Here is a 14,061-nt window from a genome sequence, read left to right as displayed (position 1 = left end):
GGTAGAAATGGATAAGGTGTAACTAAGTCACAGAAGGATCTGACACGTTTCTTTTTGTAATCCTCACAGAACCTCCAGAGATCCAGCTGGATGTGAAGTTGCTGGCTGGTCTGACCATCAGGGCCGGCACCAAGATCGAGCTTCCTGCTGATGTCAAAGGAAAACCAGATCCCCGGGTGAAATGGACTAAGGCTGACCTAGTCCTGCGTGCCGACAACCGCATCAACATCGATACCCAGCCAGGACACTCGAAAGTTTCCATTACGGACACCGTCAGAGGAGACACCGCCACTTACATCATTGAGGCCGTCAATCTCTGTGGACGTGCTACAGCCACCGTCGATGTGAACATCCTCGGTACAAAGACAAATGATTATTTATTTATTCAAGTTTTCATTGAGTCGTGTGTCTTGGTTTGGAGTGACTGCTGTCGACTGGTACCAATTTAGAACCAGATCTTGATACCCAAGAATACAGACAGCAATACAGAGTAAAAACTGTGGGACTAAAAGTAAACAGCATATCGAACATGATGTAGAAACATTTAATTAATTGTCCAAACAATAAACAAGACTGACCTGGATTTCCCCTTCAGATAAACCGGGTCCTCCAGCTGCCCTTGACATCTCTGAGATCACCAACGAGTCATGCTTCATGGCGTGGAATCCGCCCAGGGACGACGGTGGTTCACCGATCACCAACTACATCGTGGAGAGTCGCCTGACAGACAAGGAGGAGTGGGTGAAGATGTCAGCCACAGTAAAACACACCACTTTCAAAGCATGCAAGCTCACAGCCATGAAGGAGTACATCTTCAGGGTCAGTGCTGAGAACCAGTATGGAATTGGTGAACCTGCAGAGCATGTGCCACTCATTATCAAGTATTCCTTTGGTAAGTTTTACATGAATATCTGTCAAATGTCCTGCACAGAAAATATGAACACCCAATGATGAAAGGCACTATTTTCAGATCCTCCTGGTCCTCCAACCAGAGTTACACCCTCTGAAATCGCCAAGGACGCAGTGACTCTTACTTGGTTTGAACCCGATGAAGATGGTGGCAGCCCCATCACTGGTTATTGGGTTGAAAAGTTTGATCCTGAGACTGACAAGTGGATCAGATGCAACAAACTGCCAATTACAGATACAACCTTTAGGTAAATGATCACAACTGTCAATCAAAAAGTAATACTGAAAATATAACAAAGTAAAGGATCTGTGTTTGTGTTTACCCTGCGCGGCTGCAGGGTAAAGGGACTCCCTACCAAGAAGAAGTACCGCTTCCGTGTTCTGGCTGAGAATCTGGCTGGACCTGGAAAACCAAGTGTTGAAACTGATCCTGTTCTCATCAAGGACCCCATTGGTACATCATATGTCAATCAATCAATCAATCAATACTGTTACTGTTATTGATTACAGACTGTTGAGATCAATGTGTTGACATCACTCTCTTCAGATCCACCATGGGCTCCTGGTAAACCTATTATCAAGGATGTCGGCAAGACCTCTGTGCTGCTGGCCTGGACCAGGCCTGAACACGATGGTGGGGCTAAGATTGAAGGCTACGTCGTTGAGTTTCAGAAGACCGGAAGTGAGGAGTGGATTAGGATAGCAGAGGATGTTCCTCTGACAGAGCACCAGTTGCAGGGTCTGATGGAGAAGCAGGAGTACTCATTCAGAGTCAAGGCCGTCAACAAGGCTGGCGAGAGTGAACCTAGTGATCCCAGTGACTCAGTGGTCTGCAAGGAGAGACTCTGTAAGTTCAACAAGAGGTGTTCACAATGCTGTTTCTTGAGTTTAAGGTTGTGAAATTCAAGGATGAATGATTACTCACAGTCTGGTTGTGTTCTGTTTCACAGACCCTCCTTCACCTCCTCAGTGGCTGGAGGTGACCAACATCACCAAGAACAGTGCTGACCTAAAGTGGCAACTGCCCAGCAACGACGGAGGCTCACCCATCACCAATTATGTGGTAGAGAAGAGGGATGTGAGGCGGAAGGCCTGGCAGGGCGTTGACACCACCGTCAAGGAGCTGAAGTACACTGTGACTGCCCTCAATGAAGGGTCACTGTATGTGTTCCGTGTCGCTGCTGAGAACGCTGTTGGAACAAGTGAATTCTGTGAACTGGAGGATGCCGTGCTTGCCAAAGACACTTTCAGTAGGTTCTCCACAGTTCTGGTTCAGTGTTTTCATGTCCAAGTTTGTAAAGGGTTTAGAACTGAGATTTTCCCAGTGGTTGCAGCTAATGATCCTTTCGGGAATTTGATGATGCTAATACGAAAATGACATTAATATTTGTCCTGTTCTCTGCAGCGACACCTGGACCTCCTTATGCCCTGACAGTGGTGGAGGTCACTAAGAGACATGTGGAGCTGAAATGGGAACCTCCCAAGAGTGATGGCGGAAGACCTATAATCAAGTATGAAAACAAACTGTTGTTAAACAGCTGCAGAGACTAAAACATCTAATTTAATAATATAAACTGAAACTATTTGTTGAGACACTTGTTGTTTCCTTCACAGGTACGTGATTGAGAAGAAAGAGAAGGTGGGAACTCGTTGGCTGAAGTGTTGTAAGACTCCAGACAGAAAGTCCCAATTCAAGGTGACAGATGTAGATGAAGGATCAGAGGTTCAGTTCCAGGTCAGAGCTGAAAACGAGGCTGGAGTTGGAGACCCAAGTGAACCGACGGAGATCCTCACAATTGAGGATCCAACCAGTAAGAGACCATCAAATAACTTTGTTGTATGGCTCAACGTGTTCTGTATGTTTGTTTATACATTCTTGGGTCACAGTGTTTTATGGCAGGCAACATTTCAGATGTGATGACAGTTGTTTTCGTCACTCTGCAGGTGCTCCATCTCCTCCCCTTGATGTGGCCATTCCCGATGCTAGCAGGGAGCACATCAATGTCACTTGGAAGCCTCCGTCCAAAGATGGAGGCTGCCCAGTAACCGGGTACCACGTTGAGGTGGCGGAGGCGCGCCCGGAGCTGAAGTGGTTCAGGGTCAATGCCCGACCCATCAAAGAGCTCAAGTTTAAGATTGATGATGGAATCAAACCAGAGAAGAAGTATGTCATTAGAGTTCGTGCCATCAACTCCGTTGGGGTTAGTGATCCTTCTGAGATCTCCGACAAGGTCTCTACCAAAGATCCCGATTGTAAGTGACTGTGTATCCCTCTTCATTTAAATTGTCCAATTGAAACGCTGAAGATGAATTTTAAATAATAAAAATGTCCCCTTCTTCCAAGGTGCTCCAACCATGGACTTGGAAGCACAGGACATGGTTGTAGTTGAAGGTGAGAAGCTGCACCTGAACATCCCCTACCGGGCAATTCCAACACCCAAGATGGTGTGGCAGAAGGATACAGTGGAGTGTAAGGCCGATGAGCGGCTCTCCATGACGGTGGAGATGAACAACGCTCATCTGGAGCTACTCAAGTGCACACGTGCTGATGCAGGCGCCTACGCCATCACCCTGGAGAACGATCTAGGAACTGCCACCGGAACTGTCAATGTCAAAGTCATCGGTACTTGGTTTTCTGTTTAAAACAACCCTGTTTAAGTTGTAGAATCCAGTAGTCCAGTGAAGTCTTTAAACTAGTCCAGATTTTGATTTCAACCAGTGTTTCAGATCAGTTATTTGGAAAAATCACATCTGTATTTTTATTGCTCCGTCTAAACAGTAACAGCCATTTTCTGACACCTTTCTCGTTTCTAACTGAACCTGTAGGACTCCCTGGTCAGTGTAAAGACATCAACTCTAGTGATGTCACCAAAAGTTCCTGCAAGATCAGCTGGGAAGCTCCAGAAGATGATGGGGGAACCCCCATCATCAGCTACACTCTGGAGCGCCGCGAGGCCAACAAAAAGACGTACATGCCTGTCGTGTCGGGAGAGAACGTCCTGACATGCACTGTTAAAGACCTCTTCATCAACTGCGAGTACTATTTCAGAGTGAAGGCAGTCAACAAGGTCGGAGCTGGAGAATATCTGGAGCTACGCAACGCAGTCATCATCGAGGAAATCAAACGTGAGTCGTGTTTTCAGCTCAACACTTTACTGCATTCGTCTTATTGTCATATCAATGCAAAGTGTGCAATAATTATTGATTAGTAAAATCCTTAGTGTGCCATTATTAGATCAACCACTGGGGGGTTTATGGAATCAAACTGACTAGTGTGATGTTGGATTGTTGTAAACCTTGTGAATACTTCTCGTATTTATTGTTTGTGGTGAAAATCAATTACACAGAGAAACCAGACCCACCTATCCAAGTGGAGGCTCAAGACCCAACATCCAAGTCCATCAAAGTGACATGGAAAGCCCCAGATTACGATGGCGGCTGTCCCATCCAGGGCTACATCTTGGAGAAGATGGTAAAGGATGGTGAACAATACGAGAGGGTAACGCCAAGCCTTGTTCCTGGTTTCTCCTACGTGGTGATGGGCCTGGAGGAGGATATGGAGTATCAGTTCAGGGTCAGAGCTGAGAACGCTGCTGGAGTCAGTGAGCCTTCACGCAGCACGCTGCCAATCAAGGCTTTGATTCCTGTTGGTAAGAAGAAAGGAAGAAAAACATATGATGCAAGGAGTAGTTTTGGCTTCAGACATTAGCTGAATTTCAAATCCTCTGTTCTGTTTCCAGAAAAACCAAAGGTCACCCTCCATGCCCGCGTGCAGTCTGGTTTATGCATAAAGAAGGGGGAAGAGATCTGCATTGATGCCCTTATCTCTGGGTCCCCATACCCCAAAGTCACCTGGCTAAGGAACGATGACGACGTCACTAAAGAGCCGAGCAAAAAGATGGTTCCTTTGGTAAAGAAGAGGAAGACCAAGGCAAAGGTCTGTGTCCACAGAGATGTCTGACTGTCGAGGTGTGTCTCTACATGTTTTTAACTCAATGATGACTTTGGATCCTTCAGGTTCCAGAACCAGAGGAGGAATATGTGACTCCACTGCGTGAGCGTCTGGGTCTGGATCAGACCAAGAAGGGTCATTCTGCGCTGATGATCCGTGAGGCCGTGAGACCTGATCACGGAAACTTTACCATTAAGGTGGAGAACATGCATGGCGTTGACACTGCCTCCTGCATTGTCAATGTTCTCGGTAAGACCGAAGTTTGAACACTGAGAATTTTAAAAATATTAATAAAATGTAAACTTGATTGACAACATTATCCAAAATCTTTTCTCACAGACAAACCCGGTCCTCCGATCAACATCACCTTCGATGACATCAGGAACACATCAGTCGTCTGTAACTGGGAGCCTCCAGAAGACGACGGTGGAACCGAGATCCTGAATTACATCCTGGAGAAGAAGGACAACAGGAACGAAGAGGTTGGCTGGGTCACCGTCACCTCTACAGTGAAGGGCACCAGTTGTCCTGTCACCAAACTCATCGAAGGAAAGGAGTATATCTTCAGAGTCACCGCGGAGAACAAGTGTGGCAGCGGGAGACCGTGCGTCTCTGAGCCAGTGGTCGCAAAGAACCAGTTCAGTGAGTAGACACAGAAAATGTAAAGGTCACGAGTCTCTGTGATAAATATAATGAAATCCCGTTTTGTTTTTTGTTTTTTAAATCGTTCAGTAGAATAAGTCAGATCAATATATCACATTATTTTAATAATCTGACAACATAAATATATGTTGAAATAATGACGTGTACAAATGCATACACTAGTACTCAGTAGTACATTTCGAACATAATTTCTAATTAGAATTGTGTTATTGTAATTTTAATGTTTTTGGGTAACTAAAAAAAGACAAATACAATCATTTGTAACTGCAATTTCCATATTTGTAGTTCATTTGACTAGAACAAAAACTAAATTTTAATTTCAGTTTGTTTATGTTTTTAAAAATGTTGATTTATATATATTTAAGTTTCATTGTAAATATATATATGTATGTATATATATACTGTATATATATATATATATATATAAAAAATAATAAGAATAAAGATACTAATCATTTCGATATGAAAAATTATGTTCCCTGGATTTATGTAATATTTAAAATAATAATAAAAAATTTAATTAATTTGTAATTATGGAAAACATACTAAACAAAGATCCACCCACACCCAGATCCTCCCGACGCTCCCAATACTCCCAGAGTGCACGAGGTGACAGCAAGCTCTGCCCACCTCTCCTGGCACGAGCCGAAGGACAACGGCAGTCCAATCCTGGGCTACTGGATTGAGAGGAAGGAAGTGAACAGCAAACACTGGTCCAGAGTGAACCGCGCTCTGCTGAACTCTCTGGAGGTGAAGGTTGGCGGTCTGATGGAAGGACTCACCTACATCTTCAGAGTGTGTGCTGAGAACCTGGCTGGACCCGGACCCTTCAGCGAGCCCAGTGAACGTGTCCTCACCATGGACGCCATCCGTAAGTCTTTACTTTGTCAGAACAGAAAGCTTTAGTTTCATTTTCTATCTCCATGTTTTCAGGTTTGTTGTTGTTCATGGATGCTCAATGATTCTATGACTGAAAGATCCAGAACAGTTTTTGTGCATTTGTTACCACATTCCTCATCATATATTAAAGGGATAGATCAGGTTTTTGAAGCATAGGTGTATGACATACTGTGAGCGCCCCCTGCTGCTGAGAACCTAAATCACAAAGACTCACTCTCAGTGAAACATGGTGGAAAAACAGACTTTAAAATATTAAATATTCACCACTCATCTGTGTGTAGAGCCTCCTGGGCCACCCATTCCGTGGATTGTGGACACTGGGAAGAATTCAGTGATTGTGGCTTGGAAGCCGCCACTGTATAATGGTGGAGGAGACATCCTGGGATACCATGTAGAGAAGGTACTGGACTTTAAGATTTACATTACCTTCTACAACATCTTTAAACTGAAATCTGAAGAGTTTGATAACCTGCTAAATGAAACTCCTGGTTTCTGGTGATAGGTTTTGGTTGGAGACAAGGACTGGACTCGGAGCACAGAGTTCAGGTGTAAGGAGTTGACATACACGGTAACAGGCCTGACCGAGGGAGCAGATTATTACATCCGAGTCCTCGCCGTCAACGACGCTGGTCCTGGAGCTCCCGGAGTTACAGACTCTGTCACTGTCAAGGAGCCTCAAGGTGAGAACAGTTGTTCAAGTGTTTGGGTGTTTAGGAACCTGTCTCAGAAGAAAATCAGTCTTCATTCTGTTTCTCTGTGGTGTTCAGAATCTCCTGCTGTGGACTTTGATGACTCTGTAAAGAATGGCGTCCTGATGAAGGCGGGCGAGCCTCTGAGGCTTCCTGCTGTAGTGACTGGCCGACCTCAGCCCGAGGTCAAGTGGACCAAAGGCGAGGCTGAAATTGACAAAGAGAGGATGATTGTGGAGACAGTAGGTAAGAACAGCACACTGTTCATTAAGACGACCACGAGGGCGGATCACGGAAAGTACCAGATCACGGGCACCAACAGCAGCGGGACCAAGACCGCCGAGACCAGAGTGGACGTCATGGGTCAGTGTTACAGAAACAAACCTGTGAACATTCCCTGAATCCCTGTAGAGTTTTCTGGAAAACAATTTATATTTCTCCAAAGATCATATTTCAGTTGTACTTTGAGTGGAATGAAAAGCTCTGGCTGACGTTTTTACTGGTCTGTTGTTTCTGTAGACGTACCTGGACCAGTGGTGGACCTGAAGGTCATAACGGTAACCAAAAAGAACATCACCCTCACCTGGTCTGACCCCTTGGACAACGGTGGCAGTGACATTGTTGGCTATGTGGTGCTGAGGAAAGACAGTAAGATGAAACTCTTCCGCCAGCCAATTGAGACAGCTTCCTGTAAGTGTGATGTCCAGGGCCTGTTGGCTGGTGAAGAATACGATTTTAGGGTCTTTGCAAGAAACAAGTATGGAGATGGTACTCCATCTGACCTAGGACCCATCTTGGCCGTGGATCCTAAAGGTAAATCCATAGAGATCTGATCTGTTGGTGATGTTTGCAGACATTTTATGGACTGAAATGGAAAGTGAAAATAATGTGATAATGTTGCAGGTACTCCCTCTGCACCGGAGAAGCTGCACTACACTGACAGAGGAAAGAGCACCATCACTCTGGCCTGGCAGCCACCGAGCAGTAATGGTGGCAGCCCCATCTTAGGCTACTATGTGGAGAAGATGAGGTCGGATGGAACTGAGTTTGATGTGGCCAACCACAAGATGTTCCCTACATGCTGCGGGACCATTGAGAATCTGTCAGAGAACCAGGACTACCAGTTCCGTGTCAAAGCTGTGAATGAAGTCGGGCAAGGAGACCCATCAAAGCCAATCAGTGCCAAGATCAAGGACGATGAAAGTATGAACCTTGTTTTTTTTAAATTTCTAACAAACAGCAATTAGATAAAAAAAATCAAACATATGTCTGTTGTCCACAGTTGCTCCTGTTATTATGATCCTAAAATACTTCAAAAGCAACGAGATCATTGTGAGGAAAGGCGCTGCCATCGACATACCAGCAGAGGTGAGGGGACTTCCTCTGCCATCAATTCAATGGATGAAGGACAATGTGGTGATCGAGAAGCCTGAGGACGAGAGGATGACACTGGATTCTGAAGAGGTGAGGAGTGCACATGAATGCTAACGTAAATAAAACTTGCACCTGGTGTGAAAATGCCTGGAGTCCAGAGGACTGTCAGCAGAGGCTCGTAAGGTTACAGCGTCAAGGTTCTCCTAACGTCCTGATGTTGTATTGGAAATGAAAATTTGTTGAAGAGAAAGGGAAAAGAGCAGGGCAGAGATTATCTGGCAGTTTAGCATTAGCTCCAGGAGAGAACTTTCTATTGTATTAACTTGTGTAACCTAAGTGAGTAAACACAAATTATCTAGTAACTAGTGAAGCTTGAAAATTTGCTTTGAATTTGGTGTAAATGCATTGTTTTCCTGTGGGGTCGCTGGAAAACTTTTCTTTTCGCTAAAATGGTTGTTTTGTTTTGTGTATTTGTGCAGTCTGGTCTTTTTGAGCAACAGATAACAAATAAAACATTGTTTAATCGTCAGGTTGACCGGACAACTCTAACAACAAAGATCGCCATTCCAGACACCATCAGGCAGGACACAGGCAGCTACATGCTGGTAGCTGAAAACTGCCATGGTAAAGCTCAACATGTCATCAAAGTCCAGATTCTCGGTAAGACCCTTAAAATAAAATGTGAAATGTTTTCATCTGCCCACAGTGAATATCACATTAACCCAAACCTGCATTTTCAGATCGCCCTTTTGCTCCAAGGAACATTGTGGTCTCTGACATCAAGGCGGACTCATGCTACCTGACCTGGGATGCTCCAGAAGACAACGGAGGCAGTGAGATCACCAACTACATTGTGGAGCGCAGAGACGCCAGCAAAAAGAAGTCTGACTTTGATGTTGTCACCGACAACCTGATCGACAGGAGATGCGCAGTAATTGAAAACTACTGTTTATGTTGTTAAAAAAAATACTAAAACAATCATTAATTACAGTCATTGTATTAAGACAAACCTCCTCTGCTGCTTCAGGTCAACAAAATGGACTTGAACGGTGTCTACCAGTTCAGGATCAAAGCTGAGAACAAGTATGGTGTCAGTGACGGCTGTGACTCAGAGAAAGTCCAGTTGAGAGATCCATTCGGCCTCCCTGGACCGCCACGTAATCCCAAAATCATCGCTGCCACAACAACCTCCATGACTGTGGCCTGGGATCCTCCTCTGGACAACGGTGGATCCACCATCCAGGGATACTGGCTGGAGAAGAGGGAACGTGGAGCCGTGTACTGGGGTCGTGTCAACCGCGGTCCAGTCACTAAACCGGCGGTGAAGGGACTCGAGTACACTGTGCTCAGACTCATTGAAGGAACAGAGTACAAGTTCAGGATTGCAGCCAGCAATGCTGCAGGAATTGGACCATTCAGCGAGTCCACAGAAAGCCGCATCGCCAAGGATCCCTCCTGTGAGTTCTGCTTTATAGGGTGAAATTTATTCATGACTTTGTTTTCTCAGATTTAAGTGAAGTAACCATCAATCCCTCTGTGCTCTCCTTGTAGACCCTCCCAGCTCACCTGGATCCCCCCTGGTTAAAGACAAGACCAAAAGCAGCATCACTCTCTCCTGGACTCCACCAGACAAAGATGGTGGTAGCCCTGTCAAGGGTTACATCATTGAGGTCCATGAGGAGGGTTCTCCAGATTGGAGGAGGGTGAACCCTGCAGACAAGCTTCACCCATCCACTGAAATCACTGTGCCTGACCTGAAGGAGGGCAAAAAGTGCAAGTTCAGGATCTATGCTGTGAACGGCGCTGGAAACTCGGAGCCCGCTAGGACTGCTGACATACTGGTCCAGGACATCCTGAGTAAGAGTTACATCTGCTCCCAGCACAGTGATGATGATTACACAGATTAATGTTAATGACACCAGGATCAGCATCAGTCCCCGCTATATTTATTCTCTTGTCATTTCCACACCTTGATTTTGAAATTAATCACGCCTCTATGTTCTCCAGTCGAGCCAACTGTCACTCTAGATTTGGGTGCTTGTGACCTGATGAACTGCAGAGCAGGAACCCCCGTCAGGATCCACGCCACCGTCACTGGACGGCCTATTCCAAAAGTCACCTGGACCTTTGACGGCACCGCTGAGACAGAAAAGAAAAACGAACTTCACACACTGCCTGTTGACTCTGAGGTTTGCTTCTGTTTATTAACTTAACCGAAACCTAAAGTCTACAGAGCCATGTAACAGTTTGTCAACTGCAATTCTTCTTCAGATCCACTCCACCGACACCACATCTGTGGTCATGATCCCAGAGAGCAAACTGAACCACAGTGGCCGGTTTATCATCAATGCTGAGAGTCCAGCTGGCCACAAGGTGGTCAAAGTCAGAGTCAACATACTTGGTATGGAAAGATCCAGTATTTTTTTGCTTCAAACCGCCTGATGTTTCTTTCTTCTGTTGTAAATAAACAAGCAATCTGAGTCTGATAGTGAGATCAGGTAAAGGATGACAAGGTCTTATCTCGTGGCTCTGCAGATCTGCCTGGACCTCCCAGAGACCCGAAGGTGAGCGATGTGACGAGGGGAACCTGCAGACTCACCTGGAAAGCTCCAGAGTGTGACGGTGGTGACAGGGTGAAAAGTTACTTCATCGAGAAGAAGACAGTAAAAGGAAAAGCTTGGACGAAGGTACTCTGCACCTGCAGGACCGTAAACCAGGAGCTGTGGGCTTTTTGAAACTTAACAATAAACCAGCCATCCTGATCTTGTTTGTTTCAGGTGAACACAGCCTGTGCCAATCAGTCTCTGGTGGTTCCAGACCTGATTGTTGGACAGGAGTATCTGTTCCGTGTCCGTGCTGAGAACCGCTTTGGGTTTGGACCCTTCGTTGAGACTACCGAGGGGACCACAGCCAGAGATCCTATTCGTACGTTCTTTTATCTTTAGTATCACATCAGAAGGCCTTATATTCTGATGTAATAAAGTCACTTAAGTGTAATGTGTTTAAATGGGTTTTATTACGATAATAAAAACAGTGCTGTGTCTCCATTGGGTCTGCAGATCCTCCCGATCCTCCCACAAGGCTGAAGATCCAGAATGTGAGGAAGGGTACAGTGACTTTGACCTGGAAGGCTCCAAAGAACGATGGCGGTTCCCCTGTCACCCACTACAGTGTGGACCTGCTCTGCTGGGATGCCAGTGGCACCCAGAAGGAGTCATGGAGGAGGTAACGGTTTACATGGTTCCTGGTAACTTAGAGTTGAAGCATTTTTGTGTCTGGTTCGGATCAAAATCAAAATGTGAATCTTGTGAACCCTGGTTCTCTGAGACTGTTTGTGGCACTGGAATCAAACTGTGGCTGTTCTCTGCAGGTGTAACAGGAGAGACGTGGACACCACCAGCTTCAAGGTGGAGGATCTGACCCAAAGGGATGAGTACGAGTTCAGAGTGATGGCATATAATGAGGCTGGAGCCAGCCGACCCTCAACCACTGCTGGACCCATTATCATCCAGGACCAGACCTGTAAGATCACAAATCTGAGAAGTTGCACTATGGGGAATGGAGAATCTAGTTTTATGTCACCGACTCAGGAGTCCAACGACTCAAATCTTTTCAGTTCTTCCTTCACTTTTAAACGTTCTGGTTTCCTTTCTTATGCTGCAGGCGCTCCATCCATTGAGCTGAAGGAGTTCATGGAGGCCGAGCAGGGCAACGACATCAGCATTGTGGCCAAGGTTCGCGGCTGTCCATTCCCCACACTCACCTGGTACAAAGCTCCGCCCCACAAGTCCGATGCCAAGGTGGAGGTTCAGTACGAAGAGCACATCAACAAAATTGTGTCGGATGACAGCTGCACACTGCTCATCCAGCAGGGCAAACGCCCCGACACCGGCCTCTACACGTTGGTAGCGTCCAACAGCCTCGGCAAAGCTTCAAAGGAAATGAGGCTCAATGTGCTTGGTATGATTGAAGAAATGGAATGCAACATTTCTGCTTTTCACATTTCACACACAGCAGGTTGTCAGTTTAGTAGATTTGTTTCCATCTCTGAGCGTTTTCTGGTTCTCCAGGTCGTCCCGGTCCACCCTCTGCCCCCATCAAGTTTGAGGAGATCGGTGCCGAGAGGATCACTCTGTCCTGGCTGCCGCCAAAGGACGACGGTGGGTCCAAAGTCACAAACTACGTCATTTGGAAGCGGGTGGCGAGCAGGAACACTTGGGTGCCTGTGACCAATGAGCCCAAAGAACGGATCTGGACGGTGGAGAATCTGATGGAGGGACACGAATATGTGTTTCGTATCATGGCCCAGAACAAGTATGGAGTGGGGGAACCACTGGACAGTGAGCCCGAGGTTGCCCGAAACCTCTCCAGTGAGTAGAACATGAATCTATAAAAAACCTGAATCTGTCTGGACACTGACTCCACTTACGTTATGTTTTCAATCTGTACGTCCTCCTGCAGCCATACCCGGTCAAGTTGAGAAGCCGACAATCACCAACATCACCATAGACTCCATGACGGTGAACTGGGAAGAGCCTGAGGATGACGGCGGTGCCCCAATCACTGGCTACTGGCTGGAGCGTAAAGAGACCACAGGCAAACGCTGGACCCGGGTCACCCGTGACCCCATCCGTCCCATGGGCATGGGCGAGTCATTTGTCGTGAGCGGACTCATTGAGGGCTCACAGTATCTGTTCAGAGTCTCCGCTATCAACGCTGCTGGACCTGGACCTGCCAGCCCCCCCACAGACCCCATCTTTGCCAGAGACCCCATCTGTGAGTCAGACTGTCACACCATACAAGTTCATGTTCCAAACTCACAGAGCAAAATGTTAACTGTCTGACATCCTCTTCCTTAGCCCCGCCCTCTCCTCCAACCCCAAAAGTTTCTGATTGGACAAAGTCCAGTGTGGACTTGGTATGGATCCCTCCCCTGAAAGATGGAGGCTCAAAGATCATTGGCTACTGGGTGGAGTACAAGGAGGAGGGCACCGAGGCCTGGGTCAAGGTGAGAGGAGACTTCTAAGGACCATGAAACCTGGATTTACTTGACCTGGACTTTACTTAAACTGTCCTGTGACTTCATCATCTGTGAGCAGTGTTGGGCAGTAACATGTACCAGCATTATGTATTTACAATACAAAGTATTAACTGTATTCATTACAGTTGAAATAGATGGTATTTAGAATACAGGTACATTGTTGAAATCAGGTATATTGACTACATTAGACCACACTACACCACTGATATTCACCTGTGCTCAATCACACCTGTCTGAAATTAAGATTGACTTGAAAACATTTATTGTATGTTTTAAACACAATGTGTGACCTCTGTTCAGAGTATGACTCTGCCTTTCACCTCATGTCAGCTGGGATTGACTCCAGCTCCCCCATGACCCTCATGTAGGATAAACAGTAGACAATGAATGAATGAATGAATGAATGAACACAATATCATTATTATGAAAGAGGGGTTCAGGATGGTCTAATGTAATGGCAATGCTTCCACTGAACGATGAACAGACCTATGCAATTCAATGTTGATTAATCAAAGTATTCAGAATACGTTAGC

The 14,061-nt window shown here is 46.0% G+C and overlaps 1 protein-coding gene across 1 annotated transcript in view; it reads left to right on the top strand.

Annotated features, from left to right (window-relative positions):
• Positions 1-14,061, top strand: part of ttn.1 (titin, tandem duplicate 1) — a 147,543-nt gene that overhangs the window by 70,879 nt on the left and 62,603 nt on the right. The window contains exons 132-167 of the mRNA XM_058614083.1: positions 70-357; positions 596-892; positions 971-1,157; positions 1,248-1,363; positions 1,457-1,756; positions 1,860-2,159; positions 2,315-2,420; positions 2,524-2,720; positions 2,854-3,162; positions 3,254-3,532; positions 3,736-4,035; positions 4,257-4,559; positions 4,650-4,846; positions 4,927-5,110; positions 5,201-5,503; positions 6,096-6,395; positions 6,706-6,824; positions 6,927-7,104; positions 7,192-7,476; positions 7,633-7,926; positions 8,017-8,316; positions 8,396-8,577; positions 9,018-9,147; positions 9,228-9,418; positions 9,515-9,944; positions 10,039-10,344; positions 10,495-10,676; positions 10,759-10,888; positions 11,023-11,174; positions 11,265-11,412; positions 11,547-11,712; positions 11,858-12,009; positions 12,151-12,447; positions 12,558-12,857; positions 12,949-13,263; positions 13,347-13,495. Coding sequence (XP_058470066.1) covers positions 70-357; positions 596-892; positions 971-1,157; positions 1,248-1,363; positions 1,457-1,756; positions 1,860-2,159; positions 2,315-2,420; positions 2,524-2,720; positions 2,854-3,162; positions 3,254-3,532; positions 3,736-4,035; positions 4,257-4,559; positions 4,650-4,846; positions 4,927-5,110; positions 5,201-5,503; positions 6,096-6,395; positions 6,706-6,824; positions 6,927-7,104; positions 7,192-7,476; positions 7,633-7,926; positions 8,017-8,316; positions 8,396-8,577; positions 9,018-9,147; positions 9,228-9,418; positions 9,515-9,944; positions 10,039-10,344; positions 10,495-10,676; positions 10,759-10,888; positions 11,023-11,174; positions 11,265-11,412; positions 11,547-11,712; positions 11,858-12,009; positions 12,151-12,447; positions 12,558-12,857; positions 12,949-13,263; positions 13,347-13,495 — 8,372 coding nt within the window. The remainder of the gene's footprint in view (positions 1-69; positions 358-595; positions 893-970; positions 1,158-1,247; positions 1,364-1,456; positions 1,757-1,859; positions 2,160-2,314; positions 2,421-2,523; positions 2,721-2,853; positions 3,163-3,253; positions 3,533-3,735; positions 4,036-4,256; positions 4,560-4,649; positions 4,847-4,926; positions 5,111-5,200; positions 5,504-6,095; positions 6,396-6,705; positions 6,825-6,926; positions 7,105-7,191; positions 7,477-7,632; positions 7,927-8,016; positions 8,317-8,395; positions 8,578-9,017; positions 9,148-9,227; positions 9,419-9,514; positions 9,945-10,038; positions 10,345-10,494; positions 10,677-10,758; positions 10,889-11,022; positions 11,175-11,264; positions 11,413-11,546; positions 11,713-11,857; positions 12,010-12,150; positions 12,448-12,557; positions 12,858-12,948; positions 13,264-13,346; positions 13,496-14,061) is intronic.

The sequence above is a fragment of the Solea solea genome, chromosome 2 (assembly GCF_958295425.1).
Source record: "Solea solea chromosome 2, fSolSol10.1, whole genome shotgun sequence".
Classification (NCBI taxonomy): Eukaryota; Metazoa; Chordata; class Actinopteri; order Pleuronectiformes; family Soleidae; genus Solea; species Solea solea.
This window is presented reverse-complemented; position numbering and strand designations above follow the sequence as displayed.